Here is a 22,003-nt window from a genome sequence, read left to right as displayed (position 1 = left end):
TGAAACATCTCGTTTGGCTGATTAGCTTTTCCACATCCTATTGAGCTGCATATTCTCTGACATGACCGGGACAAGAAAGCGCCCAACCAAAGGCCAGAGGAGAGAGGGGAAGGGTCTGTGATCCAAACAATATGAGAAATAACTGCCCATCGTCAACGTTCCCACAGACGCCAGGTCCTGTGAGCTGCTTCACGAAGCTCACGCACATCCCTGCAGCCCCTACAAGACACGGCTCGTCACACCCACTCGCTTCACAGGTGACGAACCTGAGGCCACGGGGCTTGGGAATCTTCCCAGGGTCACGTGCTGCTAAGTGACGGGGTGGGGACCAGAGCCCTGGTCTGAATTCCTCTCGAGCCCACGCTGCGCCCACCCACCCCCGGCCCGTGGCCGACCTCCTGACTGGCGACCCATTGCTCTTCTCGGTGCTACACGGTGTCTTTCAGTTGACAAAAAGCAGGCCCAAGAAAGGAAGGTGCCAAGGAGAAGCAGAGGCAGTGTGGGGCTGGTCTGTGGTTTGCTGAGATCCGCCACTGCCAGGTGCCGGCATTTCTGTCCAGTGCCGGCACCTTCCCGCGTGACGGCGCCCCGTCCCTGTTCCTGCCCTGGGGCCCTCCTGCCCAACGGGAGCCCGGCCTGCTGAGCTGCTCATGGCTGAGCCACGGGCAGGGAGGGACTGAGACTGCCTGGGACTGACTGTAAGGCCCCAGTGCCTACCGGGACAAGGCCCCTCCAGGAGCCTCCTCAGATACTGGAGGGAAGTGAACGCTGGCAGACACCCCGAGACCCTGGCGGCAGCGAGGGAGGGGAGCGGCTGGAGGGCCTCTGGGCTGGGGGCATCGGGGCGCGGAAGCCAAGGGCAGGGGCCGCAGGGCGAGGCTGGGAAAGGCAGGCCTTGGACGTCACCAGGGCTTGTGCCTGCCCAACTGAAGGGTCCCGAGACCCGGCTGAGAAAGACCCCCACGGTGCCACACAAACCCACTGCCGGGGCCTGGCTGGCACCTGGGAGGGAGGGGGACCAGGAAGGAGGCAGCTCCTACGGGACCCAGGGGGCGAGGGAGGGCCCGAGGAGGGGGGCAGCAGGCAAGGCCACACAGGCGGGCCCACCCAAGGAGGCCCCAGCCTTCGGGCCCCTTCCGAGGAGCCACCGACGGCCTCCACCGAAATTCGCAGCCTCCGAGGTCACGTCCCTACAGGAGGAACTGACCTGAAAGAGTGCTTTGTAAACCACTTTAGAAGCACAAAGACCAGGGAGCAGGCCCGAATCTAGGCCTGGGAGCTCCATCCAGGATGCCAGTCCTTAGGCTGAAAGGCACCTCGGGAGGTCCTCTTCCACACCCTCTTAGCTCTCCCCTTTCAGAAATAGGGCAGTGGCGCTCACAGAGGGCAGATGACCCTGCTTAGTGGCAGAGCTGGGACAGGGACCTCGGATCCTCGCAGACGGGCCTTTCCAAGGTGCCACTCTGTCCCCTCCACAGTGGCTATGAAGGACAATGTCGCCCACAACGGCCAGAGAACGCGCATCGCCAAACCCACCATCCTATCCTCCCACCTGCGGTGAAGACGGACGACTCTCATTCGGGTTTCGGCGTGTCTGACACCCAGACCCTCATCTATTTCCAAATGCACGTGGACGGGGGCTTCCTCCGGTGACGTCTAGGTCGGCAAGTAGGAAATTTCCTTGAGAGTGAGTCCGTGTCACTTAGGCCCGTTCAAAAGCGTCTAAGCCGAAAGCAAACAAAATCATTCTATGTATCCTCAAGGTAACAGCGAGACAGGGCCCCGGGGGTGGAGGTGGAGGGGGGGCAGGGGCGGGCGTGGGGAAGGAGAGCAGGGCTGGCCTGGGAGCGCACCAGTGAAATGCTCACTTTCAATGGGACAGGCTACACGCTGAAGCCCCGAATCAAGTCCTTCGAAGGGCAAGTACCCACAGAGACCCAAGGTGGACGTGGGAGGCCAGGATCGGGGGCAGCAGAAGCCAAACCACCCCACTGCGGAAAGGAAACAGGGCTTTCGAGGCAGCCTGCAGGGAGGCTGGATCCGACGGTCTGGGAAGGCGATGGGAAAAGGACACACGCAGGTGTTCCAAAAGTGAGCACTCTTGGGCCACGAGAAGGGCTTCTACGGGAAGAAAGGGACGCTGAAGACAATCCCTCTGTGATCCACACAGGGATGAGGTCTGGGGCAGGCAGAGCTCAAAAGGAGGCTCGATGCCCAGCGGAGGGCACGTGGCTATGCCCTCCCACGCGGCATCGGCGGCATGGGCAGGGCTGTGTCTGAGGTGCTTGGGGAACACTCGAGTTGAATGTGAGGTCACGCACAGCCCTACTCTGGGGACAGCTTGACCTGGGAGGCAGGAAATCAGGACTCTTTGTTTGGGCCCGTCTGAGCGGGACCGACCAGCTGGCAGGATCAGCTGCAAGCGACCAGAGCCGGAAGGGGGATGGGGGGGGTGGGCACCGGCTCAGGCTAGGCCAACCAGCCCACTAGGGACCCCCATCTTCTGGGAGGGACAGTCGCCAGGGGCCCACGTGACCCCTGTGGTCTCAGTGGTAGCCAAGCTATGCCTCGCCAGGGCCTGGCCCTTGAGCAAATCGGAAGCCAGCATCAAGGGATGGGAGTGGGGACAGGATCACGTTTCTCAACCCATCCGGGGCCTGGCCCCTTGAAACAAGGTGCCTGGCGGCAGACGGGAGGCTTTCCCGGGAACTTGAACCATACTTTTCGAGACTTTTAGAAAAAAAGACAGACGCCGGGGATCCCCCACCCCGTCCCCATCCCCTCCCCCACACTTGGCCAGGGCTCCCTCTCCAGACCGCCTTTGTGACATCACGTGACCAATAAAGAAGACTGCGACTTAAGTGGCTGTTTGCCCCACTACCGAGATTCTAGAACCTGGCGGACAGTATTTACTGGGCATCCCCGCTCTGGTCCAAGGCATCTGTGCCCTGAGAGTTCAGTGATACGGTCTCGGGTGGAGAATGCTCCCAATCTAGACTGGCCCCGTGGCTAGTCAGAGTAGCGACGAGCTGTGTACAGTCACGCTGGGCCCATCGGCTGACGCAGAGCCAGCAACGTGGGTCCCCTCTCGTGCGTCCCCGGATCCAAATGTGGACTCAAGGGAGAGTTCGGAGAAGCAGGGTGACCAAGCCGAGAGCCCAGATCCTGGCTCCCAAGACAACCCACCACCACAGGGCCCAAACAACGGTGTGGCCAACGAGAGTATTCTTGAGCTCTCCTTCCCAAGAAAGCTCTGGAGGATGGTGGAGGATCCCGCCTTCACCTCTGCGCGCTGGAACGACGAGGGAGACACGGTGATCATCGGGCAAGACCTCTTCCGCAGGGAGGTTCTTCGCCGCAGAGGCGCAGACAGGATTTTCAACAGGGACAGCTTGAAGACTTTCATCCGCAAACTGAACCTGTACGGGCTCAGCAAAATACGCATGACCAGCCACCCTCCAGGGAAGAAGAGGCTGATGGTAAAGTAGGAAGCCCTTCCGTTGCCCATGTTCTCTTGTTATTCGAACACATTCCGGGGAGGCCAGATGGGCCGCGTGCTGAACGGGTTTCATTTCCGAGAATAACTTACTTCACGTGAGAAGGTAGTTAAGGAAAGATGAGAAGGTAGAGCCCGTGGCATTCAGCCACAGCCCCTTAGAGAGAACCTGCAGGTGTGCCTACAGACCCTCTCGAGAGGCCACGAGATGTCAGGTAGCCACAGTAACTCCTCGACCGAGGCTCGCCTCGGGGAGCTCTAGGGAGCGCACACTCTAGGGCGGAATAACCTGCCAGGAACTTAAAGAGACCTTTTCTCCATAGTCAGATAAGACCATTATGATGGACCAGGGTGGGGGTGGGGGGCGGCGTGGGGCGGGGGTGGGAAGGAATGGGTATTTTCTCCCAGAATGGCTAAAGTGATTCGTTTCATTTCCGATCTACCGCAACTCCAACTTTCAGCGAGACAAGCCTCTGCTCATCGAGAACACTGAGAGAAAAGGCGACCTGGGAGCAACTGCTCAGCCCGGGACCAGAGCAACAGCCCTAAAGAGAAGGAAGCCAGTGGCTGCTACCAGAAGCTCCCCACGAATCCATTCCAACGACTCCACCACCCAGAAGAAAGCCCCAAGTGCTCAGGGGCCCAGCGGTACCCAGTCTTCGCTGTTCTCTAGCATGTGCTCTACGAGCGGTGGGGCGGGACGGGCCAGGGAAAACCATCCCCCCAGTGAGCAGGGAGGCCCGAGTGGGGAGGGCACTCCCTGGAATGTCACTTCTGTGCCCCCGGCTACCGCCGGAAGGGACGACGCCAGGGAGCTGCCCGCCAGCCCCACGGTTTACCCGGCTTATGGCTCGGAGATGCCTGTGGACAACGGCTGTTCCTCCCTCCTGCCGGCGGCCCTTTCTGCCTTGTCCCCGAACGAGGTCCCTGAGGTGGATGAGGAGCAGGAGGGCTCCTCAGATTGCAGGTGGGCTCTCCGAGAACAGTTCAAGGACAACTGCGATCCCTGAGCTCGCAGGCCCCTGGGAACACACGAAAAGCCCCATCTCATAACCAAGAATCTGTTTTTGTCTCTAATAAAGAAAAGCCAAAGTCCACAGGAGTAAATAAAGAATCGAACGAGAATTGCGAGTCTTGTGTCCTTTCTAACTGTCTGTCCTATTCACACATCTCAGTGGACGGGCCCGACGAGGCTGGAAACCCCCCCCCCCCGGCAGGCTTTGGCCCCCGCCGTCCCCTTTCATTTGAAGCAGCAGCATTTCCCACGCTCAGCCACGGACGTGGCTAGGGAGCGCTGAGGCCGGCCCAGGACAGGCTGGCCCCTGGGCCTTGCCTGCCAGTCAGGAGGCAGCACAGCCTGGCTCCTGACCTCAGGGGTGTCACCTTCCACTAGTCATGCATCCTGAAGCAGAAGGGGCTTCCTCCTGGGTCCCCCTATGATGCCAGAAGTTTCTGACCCGCAGCTGAGCATGTGTCCAGCCCACCATCCAGGGGCCTCCCAAAGAGGCCCGCCGGAAAGGAGGGCCACCCCACCCACCAAGGGAGGCGTGCACACTGCCGTCTGCCTCAGAAGAGACGGGCCGTTCCAGCCGACACCTGGGGGGAAGCCCAGCACCCTCAGAGGTAACAACCCCTAGAAAGCTTGCTAACAAATGACCCCAAACCCCACAGAGAAGTAAGAGATTTCCACAAAGTGAGCGCCAGCCCTTCTCACTTGGCCGTCAGAGCTGTGTCTAGGAGCCTGTCTTCGGACGTGAAGTGGCCGGGCAGCACGTCTAACACACACGCTTCGTGAGCCAAGGGACACTTTACAACAGGGCCAGGGTCACCTGCAAGGACAGACCGCGCCCTGTTTCTGGGCCTGCGGTCCTCTCCCGCGTGCACGAGGCCCGCCACCGGCCTTCCCCCATTGTTCGTTCCCCAGACGCGGTCCAAACATCTGGGAGTTCTGACCAGGACAAAGAGGGGAAAACGCTAACCGGTCCTCTCAAAACACATTTCTCTCAACCACCCAGAATCAGTAGGGCCAAAACGAGCGGCACTGCCATCTTTTCCTAAAGGTCAAAGTCCTCGAGACTCTGTCGCTGAGCCCAGAGCGGCATCGCACGAGGAGAGTCCCAAGCCCTGTCCCTGCACCAGGTGGGCACGTCTGCTTCCGTGAACGGCACGGAGCGGGCAGCGCTCCCCAGGGCAGGGCCGATTCAGACCGAACCAGACGTGCACGTCCAGGGCGTGAAGGCGAGTGGACGGTGGCACGATGAGCTGCTCTCTCGGTCACCTTCCTCTCGAGAGCCCAGTCTGGTCAGGCCTCCTGCCCAAAGGGGATCAGGTGCTCGGGGATGTCCACCTGGAAGACGTCCTTCCCGCCTCTCCTGGGGACAGGCTGCAGCAGCCAGCGGGGGTTGGCAAGCGCAGTCAGGTACTTCTGCCGCAGGTTGGGCAGCAGGGCTTGATTCTCCAGCTCCGCAGCCTCGTTGGGACCTAAGTTTTCTGGGCACAGCAAAGTGTCCCCAATGTCAACCAGCCCTGTGCACAAAGACAGAAGCACACAGATGGAGAACAAGGTGATTCAAAGTCACGACCGCTAGAGACTAAGACCACATCGTCGAGGGGACCCGGGGTGAACTGGGTACCTCTGGCTGAGCATTTCCCACCTGCCAACCTCGGTTCAGGGAATTCGGGGCGAGGCCGAGGGAGGGAGGGAGAGCAATGAAAAGGAGAGGCCTGGTGCTCCACGACCCCACCAAGGCCCAGGCTGCTCCCAGCCCGACCGCTGCAGGCAGCAGGTACAGGTCAGGAGGGCCCCGGCCGCCGCTGTGGGGAGCCTACGGGCAATCAGGTCCCTGAGCGACTCACCGGGGGCCAGTGGTTGATGCGGGACCTCCACCCCCACCCTGGGGGGGTTTAGGGGACTTCCTCAGGATGCCGCGGGCAGCGGGGGTGAGGCAGGCGCGTGAAGCCGGGCGGGCAGCCCGAGTCCCCAGGTCCCCCTCACACGCAGCTCTGGCTGCCGTGCTGCCTCCCGCGGGCTCTGCCACGGCGCGCACACACACGCGTGTACACGTGCGCGCGCACACGTACACACACGGAGACGAGCACCACGGGCAGAGCCGTACCCGCCTCTGCCTCGCAGAGCACAAAGGGGGACTGAGGCCCAGAGTAGCGGGGAGGGGACCTGGGCCCGCCGACCCCCAGCCCAGGGACCTTCCCGGCCCCTCCGAAGGCGAGGTGCCTCAGGAAAACTAACCCTAACCCCACATCGACCGGTTCAAAGGAAAACGAGATGCCAAAGCCCCGGGTGAGACCCTGGGGGGCAGCCCCGGGAGGCGATCGTCACTTGCCGGCTATCACTCCGCGGCCGAACTTCTCCCCGTCCCGCAGCAAGGCCTGGATCTGCGCGGGGCTCATCCCCAGCCTCTCGGCCAGCAGCTCCCTCCAGGCCGCGTCCTCCCAGTCCCTGCGCGCGATGTGGACGGCCAGGGTGCGGTGCCGGTGGCCGCTCAGCACGGGCCGCCACCGCGTCTCCAGCGTCTTCACCCCATTTAAGACGAAACCCGCATGAGGCTGCCGGAAGGACAGGCAGCCGAACTTCATCTCCCAGAGCTCCCAGGGCCTCACGCGGCTGCGGAAACACAGAACCGTAACGGTCAAGGAGCCTGGCGTGCCGGCCTCCGAGCTCATGACCCGTGGGCCTGACCTCAGCCCCGGGGGCCCCCCGGGCGCCAGCCCCTTCCATCCGTCTCCGTGCCGTCAGCTGACAGGGGGTGCCGACCGGGGGGATCTGTCCATCAGATGGAGTCCGCGGGGAGCTCACAAGGGAGGCCCGGACGGCGAGAGAGAGGCGTGTGGGCAATTCCACGACAGAGGGCACTGGGCCCCGGGCGGCGGAGAGGAGGCAGGGAGGGCCCCTTGGCTTCACAGCCCAGTGGCCGGGCTCTGGCCCTCTCCCGGCTCAGACGGGGACAGTCCTGGGCCTGGCTTCTCCCCTGCCCCCGGCCCCGCAGCTCCCTGGCCCTGCCACTGCCCATGCTCTGCAGATCCCCCATCTTACCCCAGGGCTGCTGAGTGCAAATCCTTGGCAACCAACCTTGGCTCGGCCCTGGGGATGCCCTGGCTGTCACATGGCCCTGCCAGGTGTCTCTTCCCCGCGCCTTGGGAGCCACCCTCCTCCCACCCCTTCCTGCACCACTGCTTCCACCCCGGCCCGGAGCCCGAGAAAGGATACGTGACGGCAGGAACTACTGGCACTGGTGCACGCTCCGTCTCCACGCCGGGACCTGGGACGGGCACCATCCAGGGAACATAGACTTCAATCCTCAAATAACCCTGGAGGTTACCGTCACCCCGCTCTGCAGCTGAGGAGGCGCCGAGGGATAGAGAGACAGCGGGTGGTTCCAGGGGAGCTGACTCCACGCACCCCCGTCCTCGCCTGCTTTCCTTGTACCTGGGGGTGGGGGGGCGGGGGGAGGGTCCCTGCTCACTGAGGACAGAGGAGCAGGGGAGCCGCGGGCCTGAAAGTCAGCCAGGTCACGGCACCGCACGGAGCCTCCACTTCCACGTGGCTGTGAGGACGGGGGGCAAGGCCGCAAAGGCAGCCAGCCCAGGACCTTCCAGGGCTTTCCTTCCCCGAGCAGAGCGGAGCCACGTTTCTCTCCAGGGCCCATGAGGCCCCACATGATCTGGCTCCTCCCCTTGGCTGCCTGCTCTCCTCGCCCCTGGATTCACCCCCTGCAGCCATGAAGGCCTTCCTTCCATCCCTGGAACGTTCCGCGTGTGCTCCTACCTCAGAAGCCTTTGGAGGGTGTTAGGGGTCACACCGTGCCCCTGAAATTCACGTGCTGGAATCTCAACCCCAAGTACCTCAGAGCGTGAGCCTACCTACAAAGGAAAGGTCTTCACACAGGTGATCAAGGTCAGATGAGCTCATTAGGGTCGACCCTCCTCTAACAGGACTGATGTCCCCATAAAATGGGGCCAGTTAGAGACAGACCGGCACACAGGAGAGCCAGCAAAGCCCCGGGAGTGAGGGGGGGCGGGATGGGACAGATTCCCTCCACAGCCCTCACGAGAGCCACCATCAGCCGCACCTAGATCTCGGGCTTCTGGCCTCCAGAACCACAAGGCAATACATTCTGTAGTTTAAGCCACCCAGACTGTGGGACTCTGACACGACTGCCCGGGGCAGGCGATCACAGAGGGTCAGCCCTGTCCTGGACACCTCTCCACGCGGGGGTGGGGGATGACTTCTCCGCTCACGAAACCTCGGGAACACTGCTTCACGTCTGTACGTCTTCATCTGTCCTATTTGCACCGCCCACACGGTACCCCGTCGTCGGCTGCCCCACAGGTTACTGACTCTTCCCCCTGCCAAGGGGGACTCACAGACTGCTTGGCGCTTTCTGCCCCTCTAGACACTCAACACGACCACACACTCGCTAACTGAAGCCCCGGGTCGGAGGAGGCCCGCGTCACACGGCACACAGCCCGAGACGCTGACACACGCCGGCAAACGGCCTTCCGCAAAGGCTCCCCCGTGTACACTCTGCCAGCCACGGGCGAGGCTGCCGTGCCCTCACGCACTGGCGGGCCCCCGAGCACCATCATCCCGCTTAACCTCTGCCAACCCGATGGGTGACAAAGGGTCGCCCTCCTCACTGCGTTCGGGTTAGTTACGAGGGAGGCTGGCCAGTCCCTGGGGCCTGGCCGTTTCTCTGGCTCCTACTGGGGTGTGTGACCGGACCCCAGGCTTGCCCGCGGTTTCCGCCACTCAGCTTCTCAGCCAGCCCCTTCCTCACGGGCGCCACCAGATCACAACCATGGGGCCCGAGCCGTGCGGGCGGAATCCCTGGGGAGAATTCCTCGGGAAGAAGGGGGCTGAGTGCCCTCCTACCTCTCGACGCAGAGGGTGCCTGCTTGGCGGCCAGAGGAGAAAACACTCTTCCACTTGTCTCGGCGTCTTCACCTGCACGAGGACCAGGGGGACAAGGAGAAAAGTCATCAGCCACACAGCAATGCTGGCCAAGGAACCACAACGGTCTTCTCCTCGGCAGGGACCGGAGACCACCAGGACCCAGGAGGGCCCAAACGATGAGAAGCACACGTGCCAGCTCCCTCAGGGTTGGTTCTGCTCATCAAGGCAACGACCCTGTCCCCGCCCGGCTGGGCCGGGGACCCCACGATGCCTCAGCCCGCAGCACAGAAGCCCATCCCACAGGAGTGACGGTGATCTTACAGCCCAGCAGCTCCCGCATCCAACAGGGGAAAACGACACCTCCCCTCACACTGCCACGTGGGAAGGATCTGGGGAGCCCCACAGTCCTTGCCCCTCAATGGACTCCTGGGTGGGCCGCAGCGGGAGGGGAGCCGCGGACAAGCAGCTGAGCCCCGCAGGGCAGGGAGGCGGGTGGGGGGTGCCCGCGGGAGGGCAGGACTGCGGGCGGCGGGTGCGTGTGGACCAGCGCGCATCGCGGGACACACACGTGGAAGGATGGCGGGCGGGGACGGTGGCGGTGGAGGGGACAGGAAGCTGCGGCCTTGGCCGCCCCGCGCGCGCGTGCGCCCCGACGCAGAGCCCGGGAAACTCCCGCCCGGAGGTACCGTCCGCGAGCGCGGCGGGTCCTGGCTCCTTGCGGGCGGGGCGAGTCGCGGGCGCACTGGGACGGCCCGGCTGCGGCCACCGGGTAGGACGGTCGTCCGCCTCGGGAAACCGGGACCGGTGACACGTGGCCGCGTCCACAAGCGCTGACGCCCCTTATTTCCGGGGTGAACGCATGTACGTACACACGTACGCACGCACGTACGCAGGCACGCAGGTACGTAGACACGCACTTACGAACAATCGCGCATTAGACGCAGGCCCCGGCCGCTAGGAGACAGAGTAGGAGCCGCCAGGCCGTGCGGCGGCGCGCGGAAGGCCGGGCCGCTCGGAGGCTCGAGACCGGCGGCGTGGAGCGGCACCCGGAGGAGGACCAGGAAGTGGGCGGGGGAGCGGGTCGGAAGAGAAGGGGCGGGGCTGTGGCGAATAGCTGGGGAGGAGCTGGGGGAGGGGCAGGGCGCAGGTGGGAGGAACTGGGGGAGGAGTATCTGGGGCTGACGTGTGGGAAAGAGCTGGGTGAGGAGGAGCTTCTGGAGGAGGAGGCAGAGCTGGGGAGGAGTGGGGCGGAGCTGGGGAAAAGCCGGGCAGGTGCGGGGCGGGGGCGGAGCTGACAGGGATGGAGCTTGGGCCCCTGGGAACCCATGGAGGGTGGGCGAGGCCAGCTCAGTGGAGGAGGCCAGGCGGTGCCCTTTTGAGTCCCTTACCTTAGGCGTCCAGTCCGCGCCGCAACAGTCGGCAAGGGTCAAAGTGGCAGCGACCCAGGGTCCTTAGCGACCGAATCCGAGCCTCAGAATGGACCCCAGGGGACAGGGAGCCGGGGGGGGGGGGGAGGGGGGCGGGGGGGAGGGCAGGGGGACGGGGGAGGAAGGGGAGGGGGAGGGAGGGGGAGGGCAGGGGGACGGGGGAGGGAGGGGAGGAGGAGGGAGGGGGAGGGGGAGAGGGCGGGGCCTCTGGGCTGAGTCTCGCACCTCTGGGCTGAATGCCCAGGCCAGCTCCCCTCCAAGCCACCCTGGGACTGCTGCTGGCCGAGTCCTGAGGGACAGTCTTTATCTGGCCTTTTCTGAGGTGAGAAGAAAATTTCTCACTCGGCTTCCTGTTGCCCCTGGGACCTGGCATGTCCCAAGCAAAGCCAACTTCCCCTTCAGAGCTGTTTCCTGTCCTCTTCCTCCCAGTGGTGGTGGGGGGGCGGGGCCTCAGCCCACTCAGTGTCTCCCACCTGGCTCTGCTCCTCCTCGCGTTCCTTACCGCCGCCCTCCCTCCCATTTCCTTGGTGATCAAGTCCTGTGTCCCTGCCTCCCAAGTGCCTGATCAGAATAAATGCTCCTCTTTCTGTCCCCACTGCTACTGGCTGACTTCAGGCCTCATGACCTAGGGCCGGTGCTGTCACCTGAGTCTCCCCACCGGCCGGGACGCCTCCTGTCGCTCCTCCTCCAGTGGGTGCCCCACAGGCCATCGGTTCCGTGTCACACCGCACATCTGTCCTTGTCAACCCCGGACTGAAAACCCTGCCGAGCCCTCTCCTGTTTAAGCCCCAACACCTCCTTGGTGCCCTGGGAGGGCCTTCGAGTGGCCCCGGCTCTCCGTCCTTGTCGCCCAACACCCTGGGTGCCTGTGCTGTCCCTGCACGCTGCGGGCACGCACTCTGCGGGCCTCTACACTTTGGCACGTGCGGTTCCCGCTCCTGGACCCCTGGTTCCTCTTGTGCTGGCAAGCTCCTGTCCTCCTTCCGGGCACAACTGTAACGTCCCCTTCTCCGCCCGCCGCGAGCGTCTGGGGTTCTGGCAGCGCCCTGTACCTTCCTGCTGCCTTCCTTCGCTGGGCTCTTCTTCCCGGGCTGGAGCTGCTCTCCAGGAGTCCTGGGAAGACAAGGACAGGGTCTTACTCGTTCCTGTAAGCCAGGCGCCTGACACAGCTGCTGCCGAGGGAACGTTGGCTCAACGGAGCACTGCTTTCTCTTCCAGCGAGCTGGCCTCCCCTCTCCTTGCAGAAGCCCGAGGGAACAGGAGTGCCGGCCCCGAGGTGAGGAGCGGAGGGTGCCTTCGTGGATTCGGGGCCTCGGGGCTGCGGGGGACCTGAGCGATCAGCAGCTCCAAGTCCCTCCATGCCGGTGTCCCCTCCTCGGCTCCTCGCCCCAAGAGTGGTTACCAGCTGCGTCCAGACACCCCGGAGCGTCGTCGTCGTGCTTTCAGATCATGAGGGAGGGTCCCGTGAGTGGTGGGTGTGGGCTGCTGGTGTTCCTCCCGAACCCCGTTTTTGAAGAACTAGAAGTTGCCCAGCGAGCTAGAGGCGCGTGATAGGTGGCTGCCGGTTGGGGGACAGCTGTGACGGCGCTACGTAAGGACTCCCTTCTCTGACCCTCCCGTGTGTGCTGAGAGGCGGGGAGCCCCAGGTCCCCGGGGCGGGGAGGGAGGTCCGGGGTAGTGGCTGCCAGGCCTGTTCACTGCCGGATGGGCGGGCCCAGGAGGAATGGCCTGGCCGTGTTGCAGGTGGGCGTGGGGTGGTGTTTGGCTGCCCCCGTGAGAGGGGCCCCTTTGCAACTCAGCCTTGATCTTCAGTACAAGTAAGTCAGCGCCGAGCCTTAAAACCATCTGATTTCTGACTTCCCAGTGACGTTTTCTCCACCTGCCGCTTCCCACCCCCTGCAGGAACAACGTCCTGGCAGGAACGGGCCTGCTCTCCTTTCCCTCTGCTCATCTGGGTGTCAGCCTTGGCCTCCAGCCTGGCCGCTCCCGCCTTCCGCGGCTCGGGGCTCCTGCTCCCTCCCAGCCCCTGTGACTGCACCCCACGTCCCAGGAGTGAGTCTCCTCCTCAAGCTCTGCTTCCTCCCCAGACGCGCTTCTGTCCCCGCGAGGCACCCCATCTTCCTTTCAGGAAGCCCTTGTCGTTGGCGCCACTGCTCTTTGGGGGACGGTGCCCCCAGGACATCGCCCCCTCTCGGAGCCCAGGGCACCTGGTCTGAGTCCACTTCCCTTTCTGGCCCCCTGCCCGTGGCCCCAGCAGACCTCACTGGCCCTGCGACCCATCTGGGCACTCGCCTTTGCGGCTGCGTCCCCTTCTCGTCCCCGGTGGCCTGGGCCCCTCCAGCCCCCCACCCCAACTGCGTCTTTGAGGCCCGGAGAGGGTTCCAGGTTGCTCCTGCCGCACGTTTTGGGGCGCCACCGGTGTGGGACGGGCTCGACCCAAAGTCTCAGTTTCCCTAGTGTCCTCCTTGGTAGGGCTGGTTTCCTCTCTGAAGCGCCTTTTGCCCATCTTTCCGCTGAGCTGCGTGTCCTTTTTGTGCCGAGCTGTGGGAGCTCCTTTCGGGGTCCGGGTACTAATCCCGCCCTGGTTGTTTGTGTTTCAGATGCCTCCTCCTGCCCCTTGGGGGCTGGTTTCCTCCTCTCTTTGAAGGCCAGCTTTGGACTCCGCATTCGCCTACGCCCTCTCCGACCTGTGGAAGTGCCCCAAACGTCAGGGCGTGTCCCGCCGGCCCTCCCGCTGGAGGCTGCCGTCCACTCCCAGGCCCGCCCCCTGGGGCTAGTGGTCCCCGAGGAGACGGTGCCCTGGCGTCCAGCGCTCTGCCCGTGAGAAAGGGCTCCTTCTTGACTGGGTAAGTCACTCGGTCACCGCCTGGCTTTAGTTCCATGCCCTGGACTCATGCAGGACAAGCCCCGGGGCAGCCGTGCAGCTGCAGGAAGACGGCCGGCGGCCTTGTTTTCTCTGCCCCAGCTCCCGGTTTACCTCCTGCCGCCCCACATCTGGCCTGTTTCTAAGACGTGCTCCCCTGCCCCCGCCTTCCCCTCTGTCCCCTGGGCAGCTCCTGTTGGCCGTGCCCCTCTCCACACGGCCCAGATCGAGGGGTCCAGCCTGAGAACCGCGGGTATTTCTGACTCTGTCTTAGTGACTGGCGCTGCAGGACCTCGGGAAGCAGCTGCACACAGGGGACCCGCAGACGTGAGCAGCCACTTTGCCGCCACTGCTCGGGGTGGTGCCTGCGCAGGGAGCGTGGCACAGCACAGGGGGACTTCTGTGCGCTTCTGGCGATGCCCCCACTTGCCTTCGCGTTACAGACCGTTACGTCACCTTTGGCTGGGGGCGGGAGACGCTCGGCTCCACGTCTGCGGCACTCCTGAGCCCTCGGGTCTACGTCCTCTTTAGCGTCCTCAGTCTCTGGGCAGATCAGCAACGACCCGGGCCCCAGGCCCCCTCCGCAGCTGGAGGGGGCCTTCCCGACATCAGGCCATGGCCCAGTGAATGGGCCCAGCTTACTTGTTTGAGAGATTCAGGAGTGGGGCCTGGGTGCGGGGGTGGGGGTCTGGAGCGAGTGTTGCCATCCCGTAACCGGGGTTACAGGGCTCGGATGACAGGACTGATGGGCTCTGCGTGTAGGGCCCGTTCAGCCGCCTCTTGAGTATCTGTGTGCTCTCTGTGGCGACTTTACAGAGTGCAGAGAGGATGTGAAGAGTCAGGAGCAAGGGACGCCCATAAGGCATCACCTGGAGGCAAGAAGGTTCACGAGTTCACGAGTGGGGCGTGTCTCCCCTGCTCTTTTTCTGCACGTTTCTCCTTTACTCGCTGGAGTGCGTGCAGGGTTACCATTGGGCCTTACATCTTCTCACTCACGTTAAGTGTTACCCCAGGTTCTGAAGGATTCCTCGGCAGGCATCTCACTAAGCCCTGCACCTGGTTCTGGAGGATAGTGGATCGCAGCCTCTCCCTGCTCAAGACCAACTGACGGATCCTCGGGAACGGCCCTGCGTACCTTGGACCAGTGACAGCCTCTGCTCAGAAACCCCAGCCCAGGGGTCCTCCTGAAGCAGCCGCAGAGACAGAGTTTATCGCGTCTCCCACATCAGGGTCAAGCTGGGCCCGGTGTCCAACAGCCTCCAGCTGTCTGGTTGTCCCGCTTCCCGGTGTTGGGTCTCGCCCAGCGCGGAGCCCGAGGTCCCTTTGGGAGGGGCTGGGGGGGGTCATACGAGTGCCTGCTTGCCGTGGTGCTACAGCGTCCTTCCCCCTGGGGACCCACCACGTCCCTGGTCCGTGGTTCCACGTCTGAGAACTGGCTCAGGGGCAGGACCTGGGCGAGGGATCATGACTTGTTCACTGGGGCGGCTGCCCTCGGCCTCCTGCCGCCCATCCTTGCTCTTTTGAGTGTCCGTTTTAGACTGTATCTTGGTCGGTTGCCCATCCATCGAGCCCCCGGGAAGCCGTGTTGTACTGACCACCTGCCCCGCTCGGTGGGTCGGGCCTCCTGGTCAGTGGCGGCCATCGTCATAGCCCCTGGTTTCTGGCCGCTCAGTGGCGCCCCACGACCTCTGCTGCTAGTCCCTGGGCGGCGGGGGAGGGCAGGGGGTCATCCCTTTCCTCCCTCACCAGGCCTGGCGCGCCCAGCCTGTGTTGTGAGGTGACTTCGCTCTGCTTGGGGGCCTGGCAGTGGGCTGACCACCTCGCCCCATTTTTCCTGCACGCTGCTGCTTGTAGCGCTTCACGTCCCACAGCAAATTGGGGCGGCTGGCTACCCTGTCTCCTGGGACGGAGGGCACCTGTGGGGAAGGACTCGGGTCATGTTTGCTCCCTCGGGGGTGAGGCGGGGACACCAGCTCTTTAGGGGGAGGGGTGGGCCACTGCCGCAGGCTCAGAAGTTCAGCGACATCTGGGGAGTCCCGGTCTTCTGGGGCTTCCTCCCAGTCTCCCTGGTCCTCGTGTCAAGGGTGCAGGTTTTCCCAAGTGGGCTTCCGATGCTGGCGGGACAGACGTGCCTCGGTTGAACATTCAGCGTCTTTGAGCTTCAGCCACTTCTCTCGAATCCTGGGTTGGACGATTGTCCGCTGCCTGAGATGGGGGCTCCTTTGTAAGGTACCGGGGAGACCCTGGGGCCCCCTTTTTTCTCACTTTGCTCTTCACCCTAAGCTGCTCATCCCCTGTGGTCGGCAAAGCAAAGAAGTCACCTCCCCCTGTGCCCCCCCACGTTCCGCACGCCTGGATCTTCTCACCTGCCAGGAAATTCCTCTCCCCCTGCCAGCCCAGCGAAAGTTCTAGCATGAAAGTTCTAGCAGCTGGGCTGTGGCCTTGTGCCCGGGGCTGTCCGCACACCACCCATCCCCGGGGTGGGGTCCTCATTGCCAGCGGGGCGGGTGATGACAATCCCGTGCCAAGACCCCATGTCATCACCAGCTCCTTGGACCACTCCAGGGCCGGCCGGCTCGGGTTGCGTCCCTCGGGAAGCTGATCCCGGGAGAGAGTTAGTGCCAAAGGCTGGCTGGGGCCTCACACCCACTAAGGGGACAGGGAGCAAGCAGGGTTGGGCAGGGTGTCCCTCCAACCTGCGATGTCGACCCGACAGTTTCTGCCAGCCCGTCGGGGAGCTGCAGAGCACGGACGGGCATTAGAGGTCCCCGCAGTGGGCCCCGGCGGTCAGGCCCTCGCAGTGCCTGAGGCCTTGCGATCCACATCGACTGACCGGGAGAACCAGCACCCAGAATTGGTGCCCGAGGGGTGGCTGCGTGCGCACACAGGGCGCCAGCTGCCTTGGCCCGGGCAGCACCTTGCTCTGCCCTGCGGCCGGCCTGGTGGGAGGGGCTTTGGCTTCTTGTGCATCAGACGACCGCTGGGTTGGGCAGGGGACGTGCTTCCAGGGCGTTGGCTAACTGGCCATCTGTTAGCAGCATCGGTGTCAGCACAGCTTGATGGCAGAGGGCAGATCTGGATGCCAGACATCATAAGGCAAAGCCCGCTTAAGTCCGCAGACGTCCGTCCTGTGAGAGGGTCCTCGACTGTGCAGGGACACGGGTGTCCACTCCCCCTTGTGTTACTCAGGGCTGGTGGGGGAGGGGCATCTTCCAGGCAGACCTGTAAAGCACAGAGTCTGAAACGGGGCAGAAGGAGGGGAACGTGAAGGGCGGGGAACCCCTGACTCAGAGCAAGGGGCTGCGGAGGGCTTCAGAGAGGAGGGCCGTCTGGGCTGCCTCTTGAAGTGAGAAGGGTCTCCTTAGCTGGGAGATGGGGGACGGGACCCCTGGAAGGGCCAGACACATTCAGGGGACTGAGACCAGGTGTGTGGCTGGAGCAGATGAGTTTGTGGAGGGCCCCAGCCTGACACCATCACTTCAGGTCCTCTGAGCGATTGTTGGCATAGGTGTTTTAGAGATTTTGATGTGCTGTGAAGTTTCATTCATTGCCTGTAGAGGGAAGTGTGTGTGCAGAGCTACCCAGGTAGGCTGGGCAGGCTCCTGTCGTCCACAGGGAGCAGCGTGGGGGGAAGCACAAGCTCTGCTCTGCCATCACAAACCTGGGATTGATCCCTGGCACCACCACTGCTGGAGTGTGAGTCTAAGCAAATCACTTTACCTCTGTGAGTCTCGATTTCCTCGTCTGAAGGATGGGCATAATGTGAAAGTCTCCCCATAAGGACTAATTTTTTTTATTCTGTCTGGTGGGGGTGAGGGTGACACGGGATGATTCACATGAGAGCAATCTGTAAACCAGAAAGCACCTACTACGAATAGTGTTTGGAGAGGCGTCTCTGTTTTCCCAAGAAGGATTTGCCAGGCTAGAAAGAGTGTGGGAAAGCAGGCCTGTGCCGTGAAGCCTGCAGCTGGGAGACAGGCAGACACTGAAAAGCCTCCAGCTTGGAAAGGAGGAGGAGGACAGTGACACTATCGGACCCCAGTCCCAAAGGTCCTACAGGATATGGTCTGGGGACTTGGGAGCCGTGGGTAGGTTTTGACCAAAGATGTATAGTGGCCCCTGGACACAATAGGAGGCAGCGTGAACTGAGTCAAACCGACAGGGTTTGAGAATTAGGGTCTGTAGCTGCGCCAGGAATCGCTGAAGCTAGGAGCTTCCCTGAACTGTGTGGGAGTTGATGTCAGCCTGCTGCCTCAGGTAATACGGGTCTATGATCTGCTCTCCACGATTCCATCAGCCATGATGCTTTGGCAACCAAAAGTGTTTTCACCAGCTTGACCTAAACCCTTTTGGTGGTAAAACCAAAAATGGATGATGGCACAAAGCTATTTATAGCATCCTGAATTTTCTTTCTTTATCCCATTTGGTGTTAAGAGTCATGTGGTTCACTGCAGAGAAGTCAGCGTGTTTGCTAGACCCTGCCAGGGTGTCACTGATATATGCTCTGTGTCCCCATCATCTTTATGAATCCTGAAACTCACGTGGCCCCCAAGGCTTTTGGACGAAGCATTGTGCAGATGTGATATTAACACCAGTAAGAGCCAACATTTTGACAGAGGCCCAGGGTTCCTGGGTGTGTGACCTTCCTCCAGCCTTCGGCCAGCAGGGATGCCCTTCCTGGGACAGGCAGGACTGAGGCCCAAGCCCCAGGTCAACCTAGATGACTAGACACCCCACCATCTGTCAAACTGCATCAGGATGTGGAATCTCGTTTGGTACCAACCACGGTCTTCCATGGTAGAAATGGGATAAACCTAGAGCTAAAAAGAGGAAGGGCTCTTGGAAAGCGTGTGTGTCCACTAGTTGTTTATATCTCTGAAAACCTGTCCGCTGTCTTGTTTCAGGAAATCCCGAGCCCTGTGCCATCTCCCAGTGCCGTCCCACAAAGCCTGGGTCCCCCACACAATTCTGGCATGTTTTGGGATTTAGGAGTCTCTGATTTTGAGAGCTCGGTGATGACACAGGAAGCTCGGCAGCGTCAGGCTCACCCGGTTGCCTTGCTTTCATAGCACACTTCACAAGAGCCCAGTGGGAAATACAGCTGGAGGAGATGAGCTGAAAGGGCGCTGTGCTGCCACAGGTACTAGTTGCTCTGCTGGGCGGCTCCCTCTGTCACTGAGAAGCCTGTCTGTTAACTTTGGACAGGATGGAAAGATGCCTTCAGGGAGTAGCACCGACGTCTCACTTGCTCCATGCTTAGTAGCTAATAATATTATTAGTATTAACCTGGACCCTAAATTGCAAAGTCCATGTTTTCCCTGAGCAAAATTGGGGTTTTCTGCCAGCCAATGATCTGGAAGCTCGCTCTTGCCTGCCCACCCCTGCTTCTGTGCCTTGGTGACTCTCCATGTACCCTGGTTGCCCATGAGGATGCATGGTGATCAGCCTCACACACAGGGCTGAGCGGCCCAGACCAGTGCCCTGGGCTGGGTTTGTCCTTGGCATTGTGGCCATCATGGCTCAGAGGCTAGGGTTTAAGTTCCAGCCCTGCTGGCGGTGAGATCTTGAGCCAGTGCTGACCCTTCTCCAGCCTCAGTTCGCACATCTGTATGCTGGGCGTAGTAACAGTGCACAGTCCCTGGGGCAGCAGGGAGGATTCCATGAGTTGAAAGGCTAGAATGAATTTGGTGCACAAAGATGTTATGGGAAAGAGAAGCAGGAAAATTATGTTGGGGTCTTTTGCCTGCCTTTGGGCCCCACCACCGGCTGACAATTGCAGAAAAAGTGCTCAGTGCTACCTTGCCTCCAGCCTGTTGTGTCCCTCTGGGGTTCTGAGGACTGGTTCTTTAAGCAGCTTGTTGTTGACATAGAAGACAAGTTACACTGGAAATGCGAAACCACAGTTGCTCTGCTCATAGTGCCAGGAACAAGGTACCAGGAAGATGCCCCACTTGCTCCCTGGGGCCTGTCAGGCAACTGGGTGGGCATCACCTGAGTAAGGCTGAAGTCCCCTGTGCCACAGGCTGCAGCTTCAGAACTGGAAGCATTTCACTGGCCCAGCTGGCATTTGTCTGAAGTTCACGAGCCATGGTGTGGGACTCAGGAGAGCCAGCAATCGCTGCGGCTTTGCCCCAGTGAGGCTAGAGCTGGGGCAGGCCAGGTAGGGCAGGATCTGGAACTCCATTGGCAGAACCTGCTACCCACAGCCCCAGATTATTGAGTACCTGCTGGACACTGGGAACAGACCCCTAGGCAGTCTCTTTGTGGGAATTCGCATTTCCTGATGCGGCCAAGGGAAGTTTAGCAGCGGGTCAGGACCACCCTGTGGAGCTAGGATTGAAATTACATCTGTCTGAAGGCAGAGCCCATGCTCATTTAATTGCCCCATCATGTGACCACTCCACGTGCCATCACTCAGGTCATCATGTGACCACTCCACGTGCCATCACTCCACGTGGCCAGCTGGAGGCCAGCAAGCTGTCAGGGGCAGTGACGTTGGGCAGCTGGTGGTTTCTGCCGGGGTACAAGGTGAAGGCTAGGACTGGGAGTTTCAAGCTTTTGCTCCTACCTGGGGTTCAAAGACAACACTTGGGCTCCAAAATTCAATGGAGAGAAATCCCAGCTTTAAGGACTTTTGCAAGCTGTGTTTTGCCTGTGAACACATGTCCTTTAGCAAGAATCCCCTCTGGTATGCCTTCCACCCAAGTGTTTTTATTGGTCCCTTAGAAACTCTTACAGAAGTTTCCCATATTGATAGACTTTTAAATGATGTTACAGAAATATCACATCACACTGATTACACAAGGGGTGACGTCCGCTGCTTCCCAAATGCCACATTTCTTCAAGTAAAACGCAGATGACAGCCTGCAGTATATAAGGAAATCACATCCTAGTAAAGACAGAATTGAAATTCTCATCCCTTTTACTTGTTTTAAAATTATTAGTGCCATATAAAATGAGGGCTTTCTTTTCCTCACCAAGCCCATGCTCCCCTTGCTACCTTTCTGGCGTAAACTACTAACTGCATGAGGACACCGGTCTGATGAGGCATGTGCTAATTCACTGTACCACCGAAGATTCCTTCCACACTTCTGTTCCTCCCTGCCCCTGAAAAGGGCCCCATTTCGGGCCGTCTTTAGCTATTCCTTCTGTAGATGGACCCAGTCGCGCCTGAGGTGTGTTTCATGGCACAACTATGAGAGGGGCCCCAGAGGGATGTCACCCAAGCCTCACGCTGTTTCCCAGCTCCACTTGTCCCCTGGCTTTGACTGCAGAAGTGCAGAGGGAGAGGGGGTTGCCCTGGCCATCCAGCTGTGGGCTCTCCTTCGCAAGAAACACCCGATTGTCAGAGTCTAAGAGCACAGGTGTGTGATGCCAGACAGGCCTGGGGCTGGCTCGCAGCCCCTCCCCTCACACAGGAAGCCCCCCAACTGTGAGAGTCCTCCTGGAGGTCTCATTATTTCCCTTCCCTGAGGCTCTTAAATCTGGGGGAGTAAGCCGAAATCCTCCCTAGATGGAAGAGGAACGGGGAAAACCAGGAGGGAAGGGGGTGACCAAATGTAACCTCCTCAATTCGGATGCATGCAGCGCAAATGGGGAAAAAAAAAAGATCTGGCTAGGCATTTGTAGTTTGTTTTGTTTTAAGCGTGTGCTTCATCTATATATTATAAGGACATGAATCACCAATGCAGTAGCGCCAGCGAACACCAGCGCTTGGGCGGCCCCTGCTGGACGCTCTTAGAAATTCTCCACTTCCTGGCTCTGACAGCCCTAGAGTTGCCTGCTCCAAGCTAGAGGCCTGTCCTCCCACCCAGAGCCATGCTCGCTGAATCAATGAATGGCAGGATGGAAAAGTCTGGGCTTGAAGGGAAAATGAAGGAAAAAGAGAGTAGAGAGAAGGGAAAGGAAAGATTGTTCACAGGATGATGCAAGATGTCCAGAGACAAATGGGCCTGGGACCAACCTCTTCCACAATGAGAGAATCATCTCACCTTATAAAGTCCTTGACTTAGGGCAGGAGCTCAGCAAATGTCAATGCTGCAGTGATGCCCAGTCCCCCTTCTGCCCCCTCATGTTCCATAAGGCTTTACTTCAACAGAATCAGATTCTGGTTGCGATCCAATTCACCTTCACTCCCCCGGGAGTTCCCAGCCAGAAACCAGCCTATTCCCGCTGTATCATCAACCTTGGGGCAGCCCAGACCCAGCCCCATCCACCTGGCACTCCCCAGGCAGTTAGAGAACAATCCAGCACATCTTGAGACAGCCACTTACGGGAACAGGGCCCTCGGTATCCAGCACATGTGG

General features: G+C 61.0%; 3 protein-coding genes across 9 annotated transcripts; 2 read left to right on the top strand and 1 right to left on the bottom strand.

Moving 5' to 3' along the window:
* Window positions 1–1,860: 1,860 nt before the first annotated feature.
* On the top strand, window positions 1,861–5,147 carry LOC309620177 (heat shock transcription factor, X-linked member 3-like; the record flags this gene model as incomplete). The annotated part of the gene is made up of 3 exons (XM_082376233.1): window positions 1,861–1,923; window positions 2,997–3,479; window positions 3,925–5,147. The coding sequence occupies 3 exons, from the start codon at window positions 1,861–1,863 to the stop codon at window positions 4,504–4,506; spliced, it is 1,128 nt and encodes a 375-aa protein (XP_082232359.1). The 3' UTR covers window positions 4,507–5,147.
* Window positions 5,148–5,284: 137 nt separating this feature from the next.
* On the bottom strand, window positions 5,285–10,463 carry EOLA1 (endothelium and lymphocyte associated ASCH domain 1). 7 transcript variants are annotated; one of them, XM_082376186.1, is made up of 6 exons: window positions 10,329–10,463; window positions 9,387–9,458; window positions 8,280–8,374; window positions 7,722–7,851; window positions 6,838–7,134; window positions 5,285–6,022 (listed from the first exon to the last, which is right to left on the bottom strand). In XM_082376186.1, the coding sequence occupies exons 5-6, from the start codon at window positions 7,088–7,090 to the stop codon at window positions 5,799–5,801; spliced, it is 477 nt and encodes a 158-aa protein (XP_082232312.1). In that variant the 5' UTR covers window positions 7,091–7,134; window positions 7,722–7,851; window positions 8,280–8,374; window positions 9,387–9,458; window positions 10,329–10,463; the 3' UTR covers window positions 5,285–5,798. The 7 variants fall into 7 exon arrangements, with proteins under 7 accessions (XP_082232312.1, XP_082232309.1, XP_082232310.1 ...); XM_082376183.1 differs by having other exon boundaries at window positions 6,838–7,118; XM_082376184.1 differs by lacking the exon at window positions 7,722–7,851 and having other exon boundaries at window positions 6,838–7,118.
* Window positions 9,984–20,008, top strand: LOC309620176 (uncharacterized protein; the record flags this gene model as incomplete). Its single annotated transcript, XM_082376232.1, has 7 exons — window positions 9,984–10,211; window positions 10,346–10,471; window positions 11,079–11,156; window positions 12,053–12,305; window positions 12,737–12,886; window positions 13,435–13,680; window positions 13,972–20,008. 6 exons carry the CDS (start codon window positions 9,984–9,986, stop codon window positions 13,656–13,658), a joined length of 1,059 nt encoding a protein of 352 aa, XP_082232358.1. The 3' UTR covers window positions 13,659–13,680; window positions 13,972–20,008.
* Between the last annotated feature and the right edge of the window lie 1,995 nt (window positions 20,009–22,003).

The sequence above is a fragment of the Balaenoptera borealis genome (assembly GCF_965194805.1).
Source record: "Balaenoptera borealis genome assembly, chromosome: X".
Lineage (NCBI taxonomy): Eukaryota > Metazoa > Chordata > Mammalia > Artiodactyla > Balaenopteridae > Balaenoptera > Balaenoptera borealis.
This window is presented reverse-complemented; position numbering and strand designations above follow the sequence as displayed.

Excerpts from the sequence above, each read along its gene's own strand:
- EOLA1 (XM_082376183.1), bottom strand. The coding sequence starts at position 7,789 with ATGGTGCCCGTCCCAGGTCCCGGCGTGGAGACGGAGCGTGCACCAGTG. Across the intron at positions 7,119-7,721 it reads CCAGTAGTTCCTGCCGTCAC|CCGCGTGAGGCCCTGGGAGC; the intron begins GTATCCTTTCTC and ends GTGTTTCCGCAG. Across the intron at positions 6,023-6,837 it reads CGGCCGCGGAGTGATAGCCG|GGCTGGTTGACATTGGGGAC; the intron begins GCAAGTGACGAT and ends CTTTGTGCACAG.